General features: G+C 47.0%; 1 protein-coding gene across 3 annotated transcripts in view; it reads left to right on the top strand.

Moving 5' to 3' along the window:
• Positions 1-17,447, top strand: part of Sdk1 (sidekick cell adhesion molecule 1) — a 1,173,668-nt gene that overhangs the window by 949,044 nt on the left and 207,177 nt on the right. For all 3 annotated transcript variants that reach the window (XM_029555167.1, XM_029555165.1, XM_029555166.1), the window contains 2 exons: positions 7,717-7,908; positions 11,217-11,338. In XM_029555167.1, the coding sequence (XP_029411027.1) occupies positions 7,717-7,908; positions 11,217-11,338 (314 nt within the window). The remainder of the gene's footprint in view (positions 1-7,716; positions 7,909-11,216; positions 11,339-17,447) is intronic.

The following is a 17,447-nucleotide window of genomic DNA, read 5'->3' as shown; positions in this document are numbered from 1 at the left end:
ACCTTGGAGGGCAAGGGGCAAAAACTGTCCTTTAAGTCCCTCTGACCACATTAGTATAGGCCTCAAAGTATGGCTGTTAAACATCCAATAAGGTTAGTTCCACCACTCTGGTACTTTTAATTACCATGTGCTGTGTAGATAAGGCTTGGGCCCAGATGTCAGTGCCTACCTGGGACTATCCTGATGGCAGGTGTGTTTATAGGCGTTTCACTGCCAGGTGCTGGGGATTAGGAAAGTCTCAGCTTCTGAGCGAGGCATGCATTCGGTCTAGCTGGAACTGCCTGGTGACACTGTGATGGCCCTGTCCTCTGATTTGCAGGGCCTGTAAGTAATTCCTTAAGTTTCTGAAACTTGCCAGGGCAAATTCACGCTCTCCGGTTATGAGAATCTATGCAGAAAGTTTGCCCAGCTGAGACAAGATCAGTGAGAGATCGCTGCTGTTGGACTGTGCCACAGGTTGCTCCTTCTGGGAGGGCCCTGAATTATAGGAATGGCTGCCCTGGGCTCTCCTGTGCTGGGCTCCTCAGCACTGCAGCACACTGGTACTCTATGACCGCACAGGCCCCTTACTCTAACTGGGCAGTGAGGATCTTGAGGCTGAGGGTGGTAACCCCTGTGATCACACAATTCAGAGTGGCCCCACCAGCCCTGGGACAAGGTATCCGTGTTCCCTTCTCTGTATGCTGCGAATTGGGCGTGAGCCACATTCCTACCCTACTGGAAGGTTCCCCATCCTTCCCGTCCATAGCACTCAGTGAGTTTCCCAGCACTCCAAGCCAAAGAAATAGGTAAGATACTATATATTAAGTCCAAATGACTTCAGTATGTGTGCTTAATAACATGAAACTAGCACATTTAGAGTGATAGGGAGATGGTTCAGTCAGTAAGGTGCTTGCCTTGCAAGCATGAGGACCTGGGTTTGATCCCCAGAACCTACTTTAAAAAGCTAGGCACGGGGGCTGGAGAGATGATTCAGAGGTTAAGAATACTGTCTGTTCTTGCAGAAGACCCGGGTTCAAACCCCAGCACCCACATGGCAGCTAACAACTGTCCATAACTCCAGTTTCAGGGAATCTGATGACCTCTTCTGTCCTCCACTAGCACTGCATGATACAGGTGCACTTACCTACATGCAGGCATAACACTCATACACATAAAATGATAAATAATAAAAAGCTAGTCATGGTGATGTGTACTTGTAATCCCAGTGCTGGGGAGGCAGAGACCTGCTGACCCCTGGGGCCCCCTGGATAGCTTATTTGGTCAACTCCAGTCCAGTGAGAGACCTTTTCTCAAAATAAAGCAATCTTCCTGAGGAACAACACCTGACGTCGCTCTCTCACACACACACTGCACATACATGTATACACCTGAATATGCACACATACACACCAAACTAAAGAATGACACATTTGCCCTGCACTATGCCCCCGCCACTGGATATGGTCACTTCACTTCCTCCCCATAGAAGCATGGCCATATCACCTGTCTCTGTTGTGCAGAGATGAGGTGTATCCACGGGCATGGCTTGCCTTGTGGCAACAGCTTGCTTTTGCCTTGAAACTGAACTCTCTCAAGCTTGCTTACATGGCAGGGAGGGGAGAGGAGCATCTTCAGATGTTGCAACAGCATCACCAGCCACCACTGGGAGTTCATAGTACCATCATTGGCAGCCAACCCAGCTACTCCTCATGACAGAAGTCCTGTGATGAGCTGTGTCCCCCAGACTGCCTCATGCGGGGCTCAGAGATATCACACACACACACACACACACACACACACACACACAGAGGCTTGGAGCTGACCCCATATCAAATCTCAGATTTCAAGTAAAGTACATACTCCTGTTCACCTGACTCTGCCTTCCAGAAATTCATGTACTGAACACTGTCCTCCCTCCAGGATTGGGAATGGCCACGACTTCAAGACATCAAAGCCCAGGTCTGTTGAGGCAGCACTTCCCAGTACATGACTGCAGACACCCAACATATAAATAAGAGAACTTTCTTGAACTTGGAGGGGAAGGACTCAAACCCAGGAGGAAACAGACAGGGACGTAACTTAGGTTAGCATAGCGTTTATCACAGAGGCAGAAACACACAGGAGAAGCTATAGTGTTGTGTCTGTGTAGCAGGAGTTCAGCGGAAAAGAAGAGAGAGAGAAAGAGAGAGAGAGAGTTCATTCTGTGTGTACATGTGCATGTGCCATGTGTGTGTGAGAAGAGGCCAGAAGACATCCTCAGCTGTCTTTCCCCAGGGATTGTCCACCTTGTTTTTTGAGACAGGGTCTCTTGCTGGCCTGGAACTCACCAAGCAGGCTAGGCTGGCTGGCCAGGGAGCCCCGGGGATCCACCTGTCTCCACCTCCTCCAGCACTAAGACTACAAGCATATGCCACGGTGCCTGGATTTTTATGTGGGTTCTGAGGATTAAACTCAGATCTTCATGCTTGCACAGCAAGCACTTTACTCACCTCGCCACCTCCCCAGCCCCAGAAAGGAAGTCTTTGTAGCTCAGACCCCCAGGGACCAATCTGGGGACTGAATCAAAGCCAAGCTCATCACGGATTATGGAATTAGAGTTGCAAAGTGAGAGTGAGGTGGTTTCTGCCTGCCCAGTTGACCTCTCAAGTCATGTAATGTGTTCTGGAAACCCCGAGGCTCTGTTGTAGACATCTCAATCCAGAAGGCCTTCCCCGGCCCCAGACCCACACACCCACCCCCTCCTGAACTCCCCACACTCCTGAATTGCCCACACTCTCCATTCTTATTTTATAGCTTGAAGAGAAATCAGTTGAGTTAAGCCAACATTCCAAGCCAAGAACTTGTTGCCAGTTCTTCCAATTTATGATCATCTGTTCTTGCCAGCTAATGGGGCCTAATGAACTCATTTTCATACTTTATTTAAACAAATACCTGGACTCAAGTGGCTGGCTCTTGTTTATGATAGAACTTGACCTTCTGAGCTCAGACTTTTCCAAGTTGGATTCTGCCTCCCTGTGGCCTAGGCAGAGGAAGAGGCTGCCACTGCCAGTCAGAGCTTCCAGCAGACACTGTCGTTCAATTCTGAAACAACATCATTCCCATCTCACTGTCTGGCCTGGGCGTCTTTCCACCTCGGCCCACACTGTGTCCCTCAAAGCTGTGTGGATGCTTTATGAAACTCTACAGAGGGGAACACTCTTACAGAATGAGATAGTATGATGGTGTCCCTAACTAGTTGCTGTCTAGTCCCCATCCCCATGTGACAACTGCCCTCAGTGCTGCTACCCCCAAATTCAATGCCCTGTAGACATGGATCTCCCTGGAATATACCACTGCCCTTAAAGAGTCAACACTGTGCTGAGGGAGATGGTTCACTTGGTGAATCACATGCATGTAGATTCAAGCTCCATCCCCCAGAGCAGGTGAAACAGTCAGGTGAGATGAAACACACTTGCAATCCCAGTGCAGAGGAAATGGAAGCAGGCAGATCCCTGAGGCTCAATGGCCAGCCAGTGTAGCAGAGTTAGGAGTTCCAGATTCAGTGAGAGAGAAACACTGTCTCAAAACATAAGGTGGAGAGTGATTAAAGGAGACACCTGGTGTCTACACATAGGCTTGTACACACACACACACATACACACAGAGTGATTGAAGGAGACACCTGGTGTCTACACACACTTGTATACACGCATGCATGCACACACAGAATGATTGAAGAAGACATTGATGTCTACACACACACTTGAACACACACACACTTGTACACACAGAATGATTGAAGAAGACACCTGATATCTACACACACACACACACACACACACACACAGAGTGATTGAAGGACACCTGATATCTACACACACACTTGTATGTGTGCACACACAGAGTGAAGAAGATACCTGATGTCCACACACACACTTGTACACACATGCACATGCACACACAGAATTATTGAAGATCCCTGATGCCTGCACACACACTTCTACACACACACATGCACACACACAGTCATTGAAGAAGACACCTGTTGTCCACACACACACTTGTACACACACATGCACAGAGTGATTGACCCTGATGTCTACACACACACACACACAGAGTGATTGGAGAAGACACTTGATATCTACACACACACTTGTATACACACACACACAGAGTGATTGAAGAAGACACCTGATGTTTGCACACACACTTGTACACATGCATGCACCGAGTGATTGGAGAAGATACCTGATGTCTACACACACACACACTTGTACACACATGCACCTGCACATGCACACACAGTTATTGAAGATGACACCTGCTGTCCACACACACTTGTACACACACACACATGCACACACACAGTCATTGAAGAAAACACCTGTTGTCCACACACACACTTGTACACACACACACACACACACACACACAGAGTGATTGAACCTGATGTCTACACACACACAAAGTGATTGAAGAAGACACCACACTTGTACACACTCACTTGTACACACACACATACACACACACACACACACACACACAAAACCCTAAAGGAAAGAAAAACTGCTTGCATACATGCCTGGCCTCCAGAGCCCGTGCCCGGGAATGTTAGTGGGCACTCCTTTCAAGACACCCAGTGGACATGCAGGTGCCACTGAAGACAGATACACACATAGCTGAAGGTTTGGCTGAGCACTATGTGCTTTATGGTAGGCAGGGGGCTGTCAGAAGTGGTGTTCTGTCAGCGTGGCCCTCGGTGACCATCCCCTTTCCCTGCAGTGTTTTAGTTTGGGGCCAGGATGAGAAGGAAGCTCTGAACAAGGGCGGCCGTGCACCTGCCCAAGTAAATTGCCCATTGTACTCTTGTAAATTTCAGTATGTCCCACTCTTCCTGTGTTAAACTCTGATTTATGAGAGCCAGGATACAGATAGACAGTGTGTGATTGGATGTGCTGCTCTCTTGTAGAGAATTTACTCCACATCAACAGAAAATTATTTCTGAAGCTCCTGGGGTCGTTAGTCTCAGTTACGTGGCTGTTCCCAGCAGGTAGGACACCCAGCTAAATGCATCCGGGATGCTGGCTCCAGGCACCTCACTCTTTCCTGCTATAAGCTGGAGTTAGACAAAGTACTTGCAGGCCAGAGCTGCCAGCATCCACCACGTGTCCACCACACATGTTCCCCAAACTGTGCGTGAGTGGAAGACATCCTTACATACCACATGCCTGCCACTCTGCCCATTCGCTTGCTGACAGAAATCCAACTACACACCCTTCATCAGAAATTTCCAACCATAGTGTTCTCTCTCTGCTGGTGTCTCTCTTGCATTCTCCATAGCAAGCCGTGTGTGTGTGTGTATGTGTGTGTGTGTGTGTGTGTGTGTGTATGTGTGTGTGTACATTTGTGTACAGTTGTGGATGTGCATGCATGTAGAAGTCAGAGATCAACCTCAGGTGTTGTACTTAGGAGCCATCCACCTTGATTTTTTGAGACAGGGTCTCTCGCTTGACCTAGCACTCAAAATTAGGCTAGGCCAGCTGACCAATGAGCCCCAGGAATCTGCCTGTCTCCTCCTCCCCAGCACTGGGATTACAAGAATGCATTCCCATGCCTGCCTTCGTAAAAAAAAAATTATTTTTTATTTTGTAATTATGTATATATGTATATGTCTGCGCAGAGGGTATGTGTATTTGAGTACAGGTATCTTTGGAGTTCAGAAGAGGTTGTCCCATCCCCTGACGCTGGAGTCACTGGTAGTTGAGAGCTGCCTGACCCTGGTGCTGGGGACTGAAGTCAAGTCCTCTGCAAGAGCAATCCCTGCTCTTGACTGCTGAGTCCATCTCTTCAGCCCCTCCCCCCTGGCTTTTACCTGCCTCTGTGGGTTCTCGGGATCAAACTCAGTTCTTGGTGCTTGCTTGCACAGAAAGCACTTTACGGACAGAGCAGCCTCCCCAGCCCAAAGCAGACTCTTTAGTTTTCTGTTTGGTTTTCATTTGGATCTGTAACAATTTGAGCAAACAGTATTATCAATCTGAAGTCTAATAGCTCCCAACAGTGCAGCACTTACTGAAGACATCAAAATTGCTGTGCTTTGGCTCCAGGTTGACATGACAAAATCCTGTGTTTTTGTAAATTTTGATGAAGAACAGCTTTTAAACAAATAAAATTTTCTGGCAGACAGGGCAACAGTGTTCAACAAAGCCTCCCCTCCTTCAGAGTGACCTGGAATGCCAGAAATTAGAGATTAGCAACATTTTGAGATTAATCAGGCAAAGTCCACCAGGGGTGGTGTTCGAGTCTGTTCAGATATAGACAGAGAAGGTAAGCAGGAGTGCTCAGATCCTAGCACCAGCTAAGCAGGATAGCTCAGATCTTAGTATCAGTCCATTGAGGCTGATCAGGGTGGGCAGTGGATGAAGAGGGAGACACCTGATAGTGGGCAGGAGTGGGGAAGAAGTGGCAGTGAGGGGCAGGACAGGGGCAGCCTGCACTAGCACTGTGGGTAGAAAGGAGCCCAGACTGAGACCCTGGGCAGCTAAACAGCATGGGGAGGCTTGGTACTCCAAGTAACCAAAGCAAAGAACCACTAGGCCCTGCCAGTGGAATCTAGGTGCTCAGGTGACCCCCAAGATCCCCCTGGCCAGGCAGCCCTCCAGTGAATGGCCTCTCTGGCTTTGCTGTTCCAGCTTCGCCTCCCCAGCATGAGTCTACTTGGTAATGCTTGTTAGTTACCAGGCTATGTGATGGCTGTGGGGACAGTGAACAGGGAATGAGTTCTGATGGTAATTTTTTTTCAGAATATCAAAGTCCCAAGGCGCTGTCCTCTAAATTTCTGTTTGGCCGCCAGTGCAGCTTTCTGACTTTATTTATGACTTTCATCTGACTGAGGATGCTAAGATGCATCTTAGTGCCTCCATATCCCCAAGCTTATTGACTGAAGAAGAGGAAGAGCAGGCATTCTCAGCAGTTTTCCTTCGTCCGTGGACCCCGGAGCTCTTTCCATCACCATCGCCCTCTTTAGGAGACACTTTAAGCTCTCTCTAATCCCATCAGCCCCCTCCGAAGGGGTTGGTTCAGGCATTTAGTTAGATCTTTTTTCTCTAAGCCCCAAATCACGGCAGAATCTGAAGTTGAATAAATTGTGATCACAAGGCCCCACCGGACAGAGAAGAGAATTGGGAGGGAAATTAAATTTTGCTAGAAAATAGCATCTTCAAAAACACAGGCGAGGCAGAGCTCCAATGCCAAACTCAGCCAGGCAGGTAAAAGGTAAAGCTTGTCATTTTGCACACTGGGAGAGTGGCCTGTCAATCTCTGTATAAAGGAAAAGAAAACAATTAGAAGTGTTTCCACAAACAACTGTGACCCCGGAGCGGAGCGAGACACTGATTGCAGGGACTGGGAACTGCAAACAACAGTGTATGAAAGTGGGAATAGCTGGGATGTGGTCAGTGCGACAAGGGAAGGATGAACGGGGGCAGGCTGGTGGCAACATCTGTCACTCAAAAGTCTGTGCACCAGCTCCTGAGGTCATGCTGTGTGGTACAAGGGGGACCCCACTTATGGTTCTGTTGGAGTACCGAGGAAAAACCTCTTGGTGGAGTCACCAGAAGAAAGGTTTCTGTTGTGACAGATCTGGATGAACGTTCTCCTGCTGTCCCTAACCTGCCTAGGCAAGATGTGACATCCCCTCTCAGACTGGTGTCTGGTGGAGGCCTTGCCTCATCTCACCATTGTCTGTCTTTCCAGGCTATCAGATTTCCTGGGAGGTGTATGGGACGAACGACTCTCGGCTCACACATACCCTCAACAGCACCACCCATGAGTACAAGATCCAAGGGTTGTCGTCCCTCACCACCTACACCATCGATGTGGCTGCTGTGACAGCCGCGGGCGTGGGCCTGGCCACATCATCCACCATCTCTTCGGGAGTGCCCCCAGGTCAGTGGATGTACTCAGCTGCTCCTTCCTTTCCCTGGGAGATCTCTGACAATAGGGTTTGGTGGCATTTCCATGTGAATCCCTGGAGTGCCTTGAGAGCTAAGGGCAGGGGTCAGCTCCTGCTGGGACATGTGATGCCTGCTCAGCCTATAACCTTCCACTGTATTTGATGTGGTCACCTTCCCTGTCTCCTAGAGTGTGGGGACAAGGGAAAGTGAGGTTAAACAGGAAGGAGCGCAATGGGCTCCAAGAAGCCAAAGCACAGTCTCTGAAGCCCAAGGTTTCCACCCTCCAGGGCCCACAGCCACATGGAAGGCAGATGCTTCTGTGAGGAGAAGAGAGACTGAAATTTAGAGTAGCTGACCAGTGAGCCGCAGGGATCCTCCTGTCTCTGCCTTCCTGGAACTAGGATTCCAGGTGTCCACTGCTGCGCCCAGCTATATACCTGAGTGCCAGGGATCCGAACTCAGTTCTTCATGTTTGTAGAGCAAGCATTTTATCATCTGAGCCCTAAAGATTCCTGTCGTATTCATCAATTTTACCCAGATATCCAGTTCCCATAATACGTGCTTCATGTATTTAAAGCCAACTCCTAAAGTACATTCTCCAAATATCATTAGTACATTTACAACAGCGACCATGATGAGGGCACACTGTGTTAAAAATGGCACCTGTGCCACAGAGGGGCGTGGAGAAAGCACATCTGCTGTGAGCTACAAGGTTTTCCTTGCTTGGACATTGTCCATCCCTGGCGGGGAAATGAGTTCACTGACCTGAGGGAGTTCTCTCTCCAGTATTCCTGTCACCAAGTTACACCTGGAACAGCATTGTGGGGAGTGAGCATGGCGGCTCCAGCTGCTTTGAACAAGCCTGTGATGCCACAGTGAAGGGAGACTGCTGAGCTGCTGTTACTGTTCAGCTTTCAAGCTCACCTATGGCTCCAGGGCTGCGAGGACTGTGAGAAACAGCCTCCCACGGTGACGAGCCCTTCCGAGGAGCTGGCTTCTGTCATCTGAGCTTGAGTTTCACTCCCTTAGATGTTGAAGATTTATCTTAAGAATCCAAAGAGCCAAGAAATAGAAGGGAGAGTCACTTGTCCTTTGGTTTCAACATGTTTTTCTGCTTCAAATTCATTAAGCCAGATGCCGAAGGACCCTTGAGATCCTAAAGACTCTGCTTGTGACAATACTGAGCTGTCACCAAGGGGCTTTATTGTCCCTGGGCAAGACCTGTGTTAAGTACCACAACAGTGCTAGCTGGGAAGTTGCCCCTCAGGAACCTGCGGGGGCAGAGCGGTGTCAACAGCATCTCTTCCCTTAGTCCCTCCCTCTGTCCCTCTCTTTCCTTTCCTCCCTCCTACCTTCCCTCCCTCCCTCCCTGTGACAATACTGAGCTGTCACCAAGGGGCTTTATTGTCCCTGGGCAAGACCTGTGTTAAGTACCACAACAGTGCTAGCTGGGAAGTTGCCCCTCAGGAACCTGCGGGGGCAGAGCGGTGTCAACAGCATCTCTTCCCTTAGTCCCTCCCTCTGTCCCTCTCTTTCCTTTCCTCCCTCCTACCTTCCCTCCCTCCCTCCCTTCTTTCTTTCTTTCTTTCTTTCTTTCTTTCTTTCTTTCTTTCTTTCTTTCCTTCTTTCTTTCTTTCTTTCTTTTTTTCCTTTCTTTCTTTCTTTCTTTCTTTCTTTCTTCTTTCTTTTCTTTCTCTTTCCTTCTTTCTTCTTTCTTTCTTTCTTTCTTTCTTTCTTTCTTTCTTTCTTTCTTTCTTTCTTTCTTTCTTTCTTTCCTTTCTTTTCTGGTCTTTTTTTCTTTCTTTCTTTTTTCTGGTCTTTTTTGAGACAGGGTTTCCCTGTAGCCCAAGCTGGCCTGGAACTCTCTCTATAGACCAGGCTGGCCTAGAACTCACAGAGATCCTTCTGCCTTTCTCTCCCGAGTACTGGGATTAAAGGCATACACCACCACACCAGGCCAAACTTGGGTCTTATGCAAAAGCAGCCAGTGCTCTTAACCACTGAGCCATCTCTCCTTCCTTCCTTCCTCCCTCCCTCCCTCCCTTCCTCTTTCCTCCTCCTTCCTTCCTTCCCTCTTTCTTTCTTTCCTTCCTTCCTTCCTTCCTCCCTCCCTCCCTCCCTTCCTCTTTCCTCCTCCTTCCTTCCTTCCCTCCTCCTCCTCCTTTCTTCTTCCTTCCTTCCTCCCTCCCTCCCTCCCTCTTCTCCCCTCCCTCCTTCTCTTCCTTCTCTCTTCTCCTTCTTTCCTCCCTCCCTCCTTCTTTCCTTCCTTCCCTATCTCTGTTTTGGACATGGAACTCTAGACCTTGTGCATGCTAGGCAAATGCTCTACCACTGAGCTGCATTCCAGCCTTATTTTCATTTGTCTGGGTTTTATTTATTTATTTTAAATTTGGGGGAGCAGGGTCTCACATATCCTAGGCTAATCTCAAACTTCCTATGTAGCTGAGGATAACCTTGAATTTCTGATCCTCCTGCCTCTATCTCCTGAGTGCTGGGATCACAGGCATGTACCATCATGCTTGGCAGTGCTGTAGATAGAACCTAGGGCTTCATGCATGCTAGGCAAGCACCCTGCCAACTGAGGCCCCAGCACCAGGCCCTTGTCTTGTTTCTTTAGACTAGTTCGTATCTGGATGCATTTTTCCTTTCTTTTTCATCTATTGTCTCTCTCTTGGACATCAAGAGTCTCATTTTGAACACTGTGTTGGACTTAGAAGTAAGCTAGACCCTCTGGAGAGCAGTCCACCAAGCATCTCTGTGTATGAATGTACCTAAGCATAGGAAGCCTGAGATGATGAGACCTACCTTTCGCTTTACATTGTTGTTCCAGTAACTGACTACAGGGAGAGTGGGAAGACTTCTGCCCTGTCTCCACGTGAGACCTGAACATCTGCAGATCACAAGGCCTAGAAGCAATCTATGGGTTTGCACATTTCCTTCCCCTCCCCTCCCCTGACTTCACTCAGTTCCTGATGCTGGGTCAGGAACCTGGAGGACGTAATCCCTCATCCTTCCTTAGTGCCACAAGCACCTATTAATTATCTGCTCTATACAGAGATAAGCAAGACAGGAGTCCTCTAGCATCCCTTCAGAGGGCCTGGAGACCAGCAGGAGACCCTGGCAGAGGAAGGACCTCAGCCTGCAGTGCTGGGGGAAACTGAGCTGCTCCTCCTTTCACTGCTTTGTAAACAAGTCCCTTTGCAGTGGAGTCATTTTGACTCTGTCCTCCCTGACAAGCCTGGCATCCTCTGTAAGCTATGATAGAATTTAATTCATCCTTCCGCTCTCTTCCTCCTCTAGACCTTCCTGGTGCTCCATCCAACCTGGTCATTTCCAACATCAGCCCTCGCTCAGCCACTCTTCAGTTCCGACCCGGCTACGATGGAAAGACAGCCATCTGCAGGTGGATTGTGGAGGGGCAGGTATGTGTCTCATGGACCTGTGTATTCATTACTTTCCTCATTCCTGTGGCAAAACACCTGACAAAAGCAACTTAAGGAAGCAAGGTTTATGTGGCTCACAGAACTACAGTCCATCGTGGTGGGAAGGCATGGCGGCAGGAGCATGAGGCAGCTGCGCACATGGCATCCGCAGTCAGGAAGCAGAGAGATGGATGCTGCTGCTCAGCTCACTTTCTCCTTTTTATTCAGTCCAGGACCCCCGCCCATGGGACTGTGCTTCCCACGTTCAGGGTGGGTCTTCCCACCTCAGTTAATCCTCTCTGAAAACTCCCTCACAGACATGGCCATAGGTCTGTCTCCTAGGTCATTCTAGATGCTAAGTGATCATCAAAATTAACTATCACTTGCGATTTAGAGCTAGGATCCACAAATGAGAGAGAACATGTGCCACTTGTTTTTCTCAGTCTGGGTTACTTCACTTAGCATAAAGGTTTCTGGTTCCATCCATTTGTCTGAAAATTTCATTATTTCATTTTTCTTTGCTGCTTAATCAAACTCCAGTATGTGAATGTACCAGTATTCATTATCCATTCAACAGTTGAGTGGACATCCCTACACACAAGTACCCATGAGCACTGCTAAATGGACTCAGTGCATTATATGTGTGTATGTATATTTATAAATGTGTATACATAATGTAACAATAATAATCAAAGAAGAGGATAAGAAATTGAGAGGGAGTTGGGAGACATGAGAGGAGTTGGTGGGGGACTGGGAGAAACAGAAATGGTGCAAAGACAATACTCATGGATGAAAAATTCTCAGAAATAAATAAAAAGATTAGCCATCACACCCTCAAAGCTGGAAGTTCGTAGCAGAAAGACGACAGTAATCTGTCCCTGAGGGATTGTTGATGTTCATTGCAGAGTGATTCATTGGGGAATGGGGGACCTCAGAGGTAGCTGGAAGAGTTGTGTTTGAAGGGGGAGAAAGTAGAGACGGGAGTGAACTCAGATACTGGGAACAAGGTGGGCAAAGATAAAAACAAGGTGCCGGGCCAGGGTCTCATTGGATGACCAAACCAGTGAGAACTGAAGAGGTGGTCCAACATGTTACACCACATTAGACAACACAGTCAATTAACCTCTTTATTCTGTATTACAAATATGTCAATGGGATTAAGTGGTGCAGTTTGTCTGTTATAAAACATCATTCATCCAGCTATGATTCTAGAGCAGGTTCTGGCCCCAGGTGCTATCCTGGGTATGGAGGTAAACCAAGCCTGACAAAGTTTGTGCTGGAGAAGGGAACCTTATCTTGGGTGGAAGGGCCTCCTGCTGCTGGTTGTATCTGGACACAGCACAGAGTGGCCAGCAGGTAGGATAGAGCCTTAGGAAGTGAGTGCAGCGAGTCTGTCACAGAGTCCCAGCTGGGCGGTAGAGAAGACTCTGCCTACTCCCAAGGACTATGCAAGCAGGGAGGGTCTGGGCATCTTGGAGGACTATGCGTGGATAGGCACTACACTTTCCGCTAGTTCTGTGTTCCAATAAAAGCAGAGAAAAAGATAAAGAGCCAAATTACGAGCAGTAATAAAGTTTCGAAGTAATTCTTGAGTGTAATGAGATCCTAGTGACTCAGATCCTAGTGACTCGTTGCTGTACTTGCGATGGATTGTGGGCGAAGTCTCTTCTGGAAATTGACCACAAATTCAGAAATAAATCCTACATACACATTCAAAAGCTTCATCAAGCAGATATTTTTGGAAATCTACATAGGATCCTTATAGTTTTAAACATCTATATGAGACTGATCCATCAGTGGGGCTGGGACAATTGTTTACTTAAGAAACGTAACAGGGTATCTGTACTTTATATCCAATCAAGAAAATACACTCTCAGGGAATGAAACAAAAATGATAGAAGCAAACTTTGAAACTCTTAGAAGAAAAAAATCATGGTGTCTTAGTATCTCAAATTGGTTCTAGATGGACCATAGCCAAGGTACCAAGCATGCTTGTTGGTCCTACAAGCATCCTTAAGCCTCCTTGTTTTCCTCCAACCCAGCCTTCCTCATCCACTGGCAGCCACTTGTCTTCTCCGTATAACCATAGATTACATCTCTTTTAGTTCAGAGGAGTTCCCCACCCTTTTTCCTAGTGCCACGGCCTGTTGACAACACCCAGGCACTTAAAGAGGTCTCTGAGGGATTCCTCCTGATGGTACCACTTAACACATTTTTCTTCTGCCCCTATGTCCTTTGAACTGGAAGTTCGTTGCAAAGGCTTGGTGAGATTTGCTTCCACTCTCATGTAGTCCCTATTCTTTCCTTCTTTCTACTTCCTTCCTTTCCTTCTTCCTTCCTTCCCTCCCTCTCTCCCCCCTGCCTTCCTTTCTTCCTTTCTTCCCTCCTTCCTGCCTCCTCAGCATACCCTCAGTGCACTGAGCATGCTGAAGTCGGCCAAGGGCTTATAAGACTTCCTTGTCCCACTCTTAGGCATGGTAAATAGAGCAGCAAGTAGGCACAAACTGCCTGATCCCTGGTCCCTACTGTCAGTTCCTCTGTCGGCAATTTATCTGAATAATTCATCCATGAATAATCTTTCACCTGAATTATTTTCTTTGGACATTCAGAATGATGACTTTCCTATCTCCATCCTTTCTCATTCTACACCTGGAACTCAGGAAGCATATGCCCTCATCCCTCAGATTATTTAGGTAGACTAAATACTTAGTTCTTTTCCTTTATCTATAAATTATCAAAGTAAGAAGCTTGTCCCCTGTCTCTTCCAGTGTTAAACAGAGTCTTCTTTCCTTTTGTCCTGATCTTTTCTGATCATTATGAAAATTATGAAAAAATATATTTTTTATCGATTCATTGTGTAGCAGGCAAGCATTGCTCTTTTTAATTTCTCTGTCTCTCTCTGTCTCTGTCTCTCTCTGTCTCTGTCTCTCTCTGTCTCTCTCTCTCTCTCTCTGTGTATGTATGTGTGTGTTCGTGTGTGAATGTGGGCACACACACATGCCATGGTACATGTGTGGAATCCAAAGGACAGCTTCACTTCACGTTGTTTGAGACAGGGTCTCTTGCCAGGTTAGCTGCCCTGTGGGCTTCTGGGAATTCTCCTGCCTCCACCTCCCATCTCACTGTAGGTACACAGGGGTTACAGATACATACTACTGTGCCTGCTTTTATGTGGAATCTAAGAAACTGAATTCTGGTCCTCATACTTTCACAGCAAATGCTTGAACCACCAAGTGATCTCCCCGGCCCACATTGTTCTTTTTCAATCCTGAATTCATCCATCTTTAGCCTGGGCAGCCCTTTGTGTTATGGATTTCTTGACATGAGTATGTTTGACTTTCTGATATGTCATGGTGGCCTTGAAGTTGTTTTCTGTGGGCCTGGGTGTCATGTTGTATCAAGTAACATTAAAATCCGCAACCTGAACACTCAGGGTGGTGAGCACTCGTTATTGCTGTCTACTCATTGCTTCTAGAACTTTCTGGTAGACAGAGAGAGGAAGTACATATTTTTTAACATTGTGAGTCCACACTGATACTTTCAATTCAAATTGAATATTATTGCCTTTAAAATTATATCTTAAGGGGTTGGAGAAATGGCTCAGGGGTTAAGAACACTGGCTGCTCTTACAGAGGACCTAGGTTCAGTTTCCAGCACCATATAGCAGCTAGCTAATTATCTGTAACTTCAGTTCCAGGGGACCTGACGCCCTCTTCTGGCTTCTGCAGGCATTGCATGACAGAGTGCACTTACATACACGCAGACAAAATATTAATACACATAAAATGAAAAGAAATTATATCTTAAATATTCTGCTTTATATGAAAAAATGCACTTTTCAGAATTAATATAATTGCCTTTTTACCTAACATATTGAGTTTCAAAACTGTAATTCCAATAGTGTAATCAGCACCAGGACTTCTGAATCTACTTTGTTTGACTTTGGAGTTAATTCTCTTGTGCACATACAGCCAAAATGCTGAGTTTTAAAAATGACACATCTTCTTTGGGGGATGGAGCGATGGCTCAGCGGTTAAGAACACTGTCTGTTCTTACAGAAGACCCAGGTTTGAATCCCAGCACCCACATGGAAGCTAACTGTATGGAACTCTAGTTCCAGGGGATCCGACAGTCGTGGTTAAGAACACTGGTTGTTCTTGCAGAAGACCCAGGTTCCAATCCTAGCACCCACATGGCAGCTGACAACTGTTCGTAACTCCAGTCCCAGGGGATCCAACAGCCTCTTCCGTCCTCCGCGGGCATTGTACAACATGAGTGCACTTACTTACATACAGGCAATAAACGCACACACATAAAATAAAAATAATAAATTAAAAAATCACACATCCTTCTTTCCTTCTGTGCCTTCAACACTACTTTGTACAGAACTAAATACATGCACTTCAGATGTCTGTTTTTTCCTTTGCTTCACTTACACCAGTTACTTTCTCTGAAAATTATTTCACCAGAAAGACATTGTTAGAAGATTTTAAGTTTATTTTTACATATGTAAGCACTTACATTATTATTCTACAGAGCCAAAGCTAAGTCTAGGTCTACCTTTTCCCCATCTCCCAACTCCAGCTCTGTGGAAAACCATGCATACTTGAGTTTTGGTCTATCCTTTGTGTATGTGTATATATGTATTCACATAGGTGCAAGTGAGCATATGTCTGTGCACATGTGTGCACATGCATGCAGAGGCCAGAGGACAGCCTTAGTTATTGTTGCTCAGGTGGCTGTCCATCTGTTTTTCGGAGACAGGGCCTCCTCTGTCCTGGGTCTTGCCAAGTACGCTAGGATGGCAAGTTAACAAGTTCCAAGGATTCTCTTGTCTCTACCTCCCAAGCACTGGGATTTCACCAGCACATACCACACACCATTCCCATGTTTTTAGCATAGGTTCCAGGACTGAACTTGGGTCTGATGCTTTACAGACTAAGTTGTCATTCTAGCCCTCTGCCATCACTGTCCTCCTCCCCCTTTTCCTCCTCCTCCTCCTCCTCTTCCTCTTTTTTGACAACAGAAGCAATCCTCAAATTTGAATACCCTTCCTTACATGGGCTGTGACCTCTTGCACTCTCTCCCCAACATGATAAAGCACCCTGAGGCTCACTGTGTATCCGTCCCTCTCCTTCCAGTGTCTCTCTCCATTCTTCCTGCAGGTGAAGGTCTCCCCAGCCTGCACCTGCTGCGAGTTGTTCATATAGCCAGTCCTTCATGATGTACATGCGTTTCTACCACTCCCATCGACAAATTATCAAACTCAGTGCTTTCCACAGCACAAACATGGGATCTTAGAGCTCTGTGGGTCACAAGTCTAGCGTAGGTTTTATGTTTAAAGTTATGGTTCCACAGAGCACTGTCCCCTCAGGAGGCTCTGAAAGGGAACAAAATTTCAAGTTTCAGATGTTTGTAGAAATCAATTCCTTGTGAGCCCGAGGTTCAGTGTGTAAACTGCCTGTCAGCCGGGCCATTCCAGCTGCTAAAGGCCACCATGGACTGTGTCTCCAAGTCCCTGGCCCGTCTTCAGAGCCCGCCACATCTGACTGAGTTGTCCTTGAGCTTCAACTGGCTGCCTTCAGCAGCCTCTCCCAACCGCTCCCACTGTTAAGTACCCTGTGATGACTCTGGACCACCTATAATCTCCCTACTCTAATGTTTTCCACCTTCTTCCCAACTGTCTAGCCGGTCTCCCCTGTCATGTGAGTGTCTTACTTGCATGTTTCAGGAAGCAGAGGGGGCCTTCTTGGGGAGGAGCATCATTCTACATGGAGGATGCTTTTACCCTCATGTGCACTCATTTTGTATTTTTGCTGCTGTATCTTCAGATCAGATGCCAGGTCTGAGGTCATGGGATTAAGCAGTGACATGCGTTTACCCTTCCCAGGCACTGCAGGGCGTGTCCTCTGCAGGTCTGCCTATTTCACCCTCATCAGAAATACATAGGTAGCATGAAGTTTAGAATCAACTTCTAAAGTTTGGTCCAATTTCTAGTAGGATCCAAGACTTTGGAGTCTTTCCTTGCATGCTTCTCATTGTTGAGTCATGCTGGAAAGGCTTTATCTATCTATTTTTTTTTTTTTTTTTTTTTTTTTTTTTTTTGGAC

The sequence above is a fragment of the Nannospalax galili genome, unplaced genomic scaffold (assembly GCF_000622305.1).
Source record: "Nannospalax galili isolate Female #2095 unplaced genomic scaffold, S.galili_v1.0 scaffold664, whole genome shotgun sequence".
Lineage (NCBI taxonomy): Eukaryota > Metazoa > Chordata > Mammalia > Rodentia > Spalacidae > Nannospalax > Nannospalax galili.
This window is presented reverse-complemented; position numbering and strand designations above follow the sequence as displayed.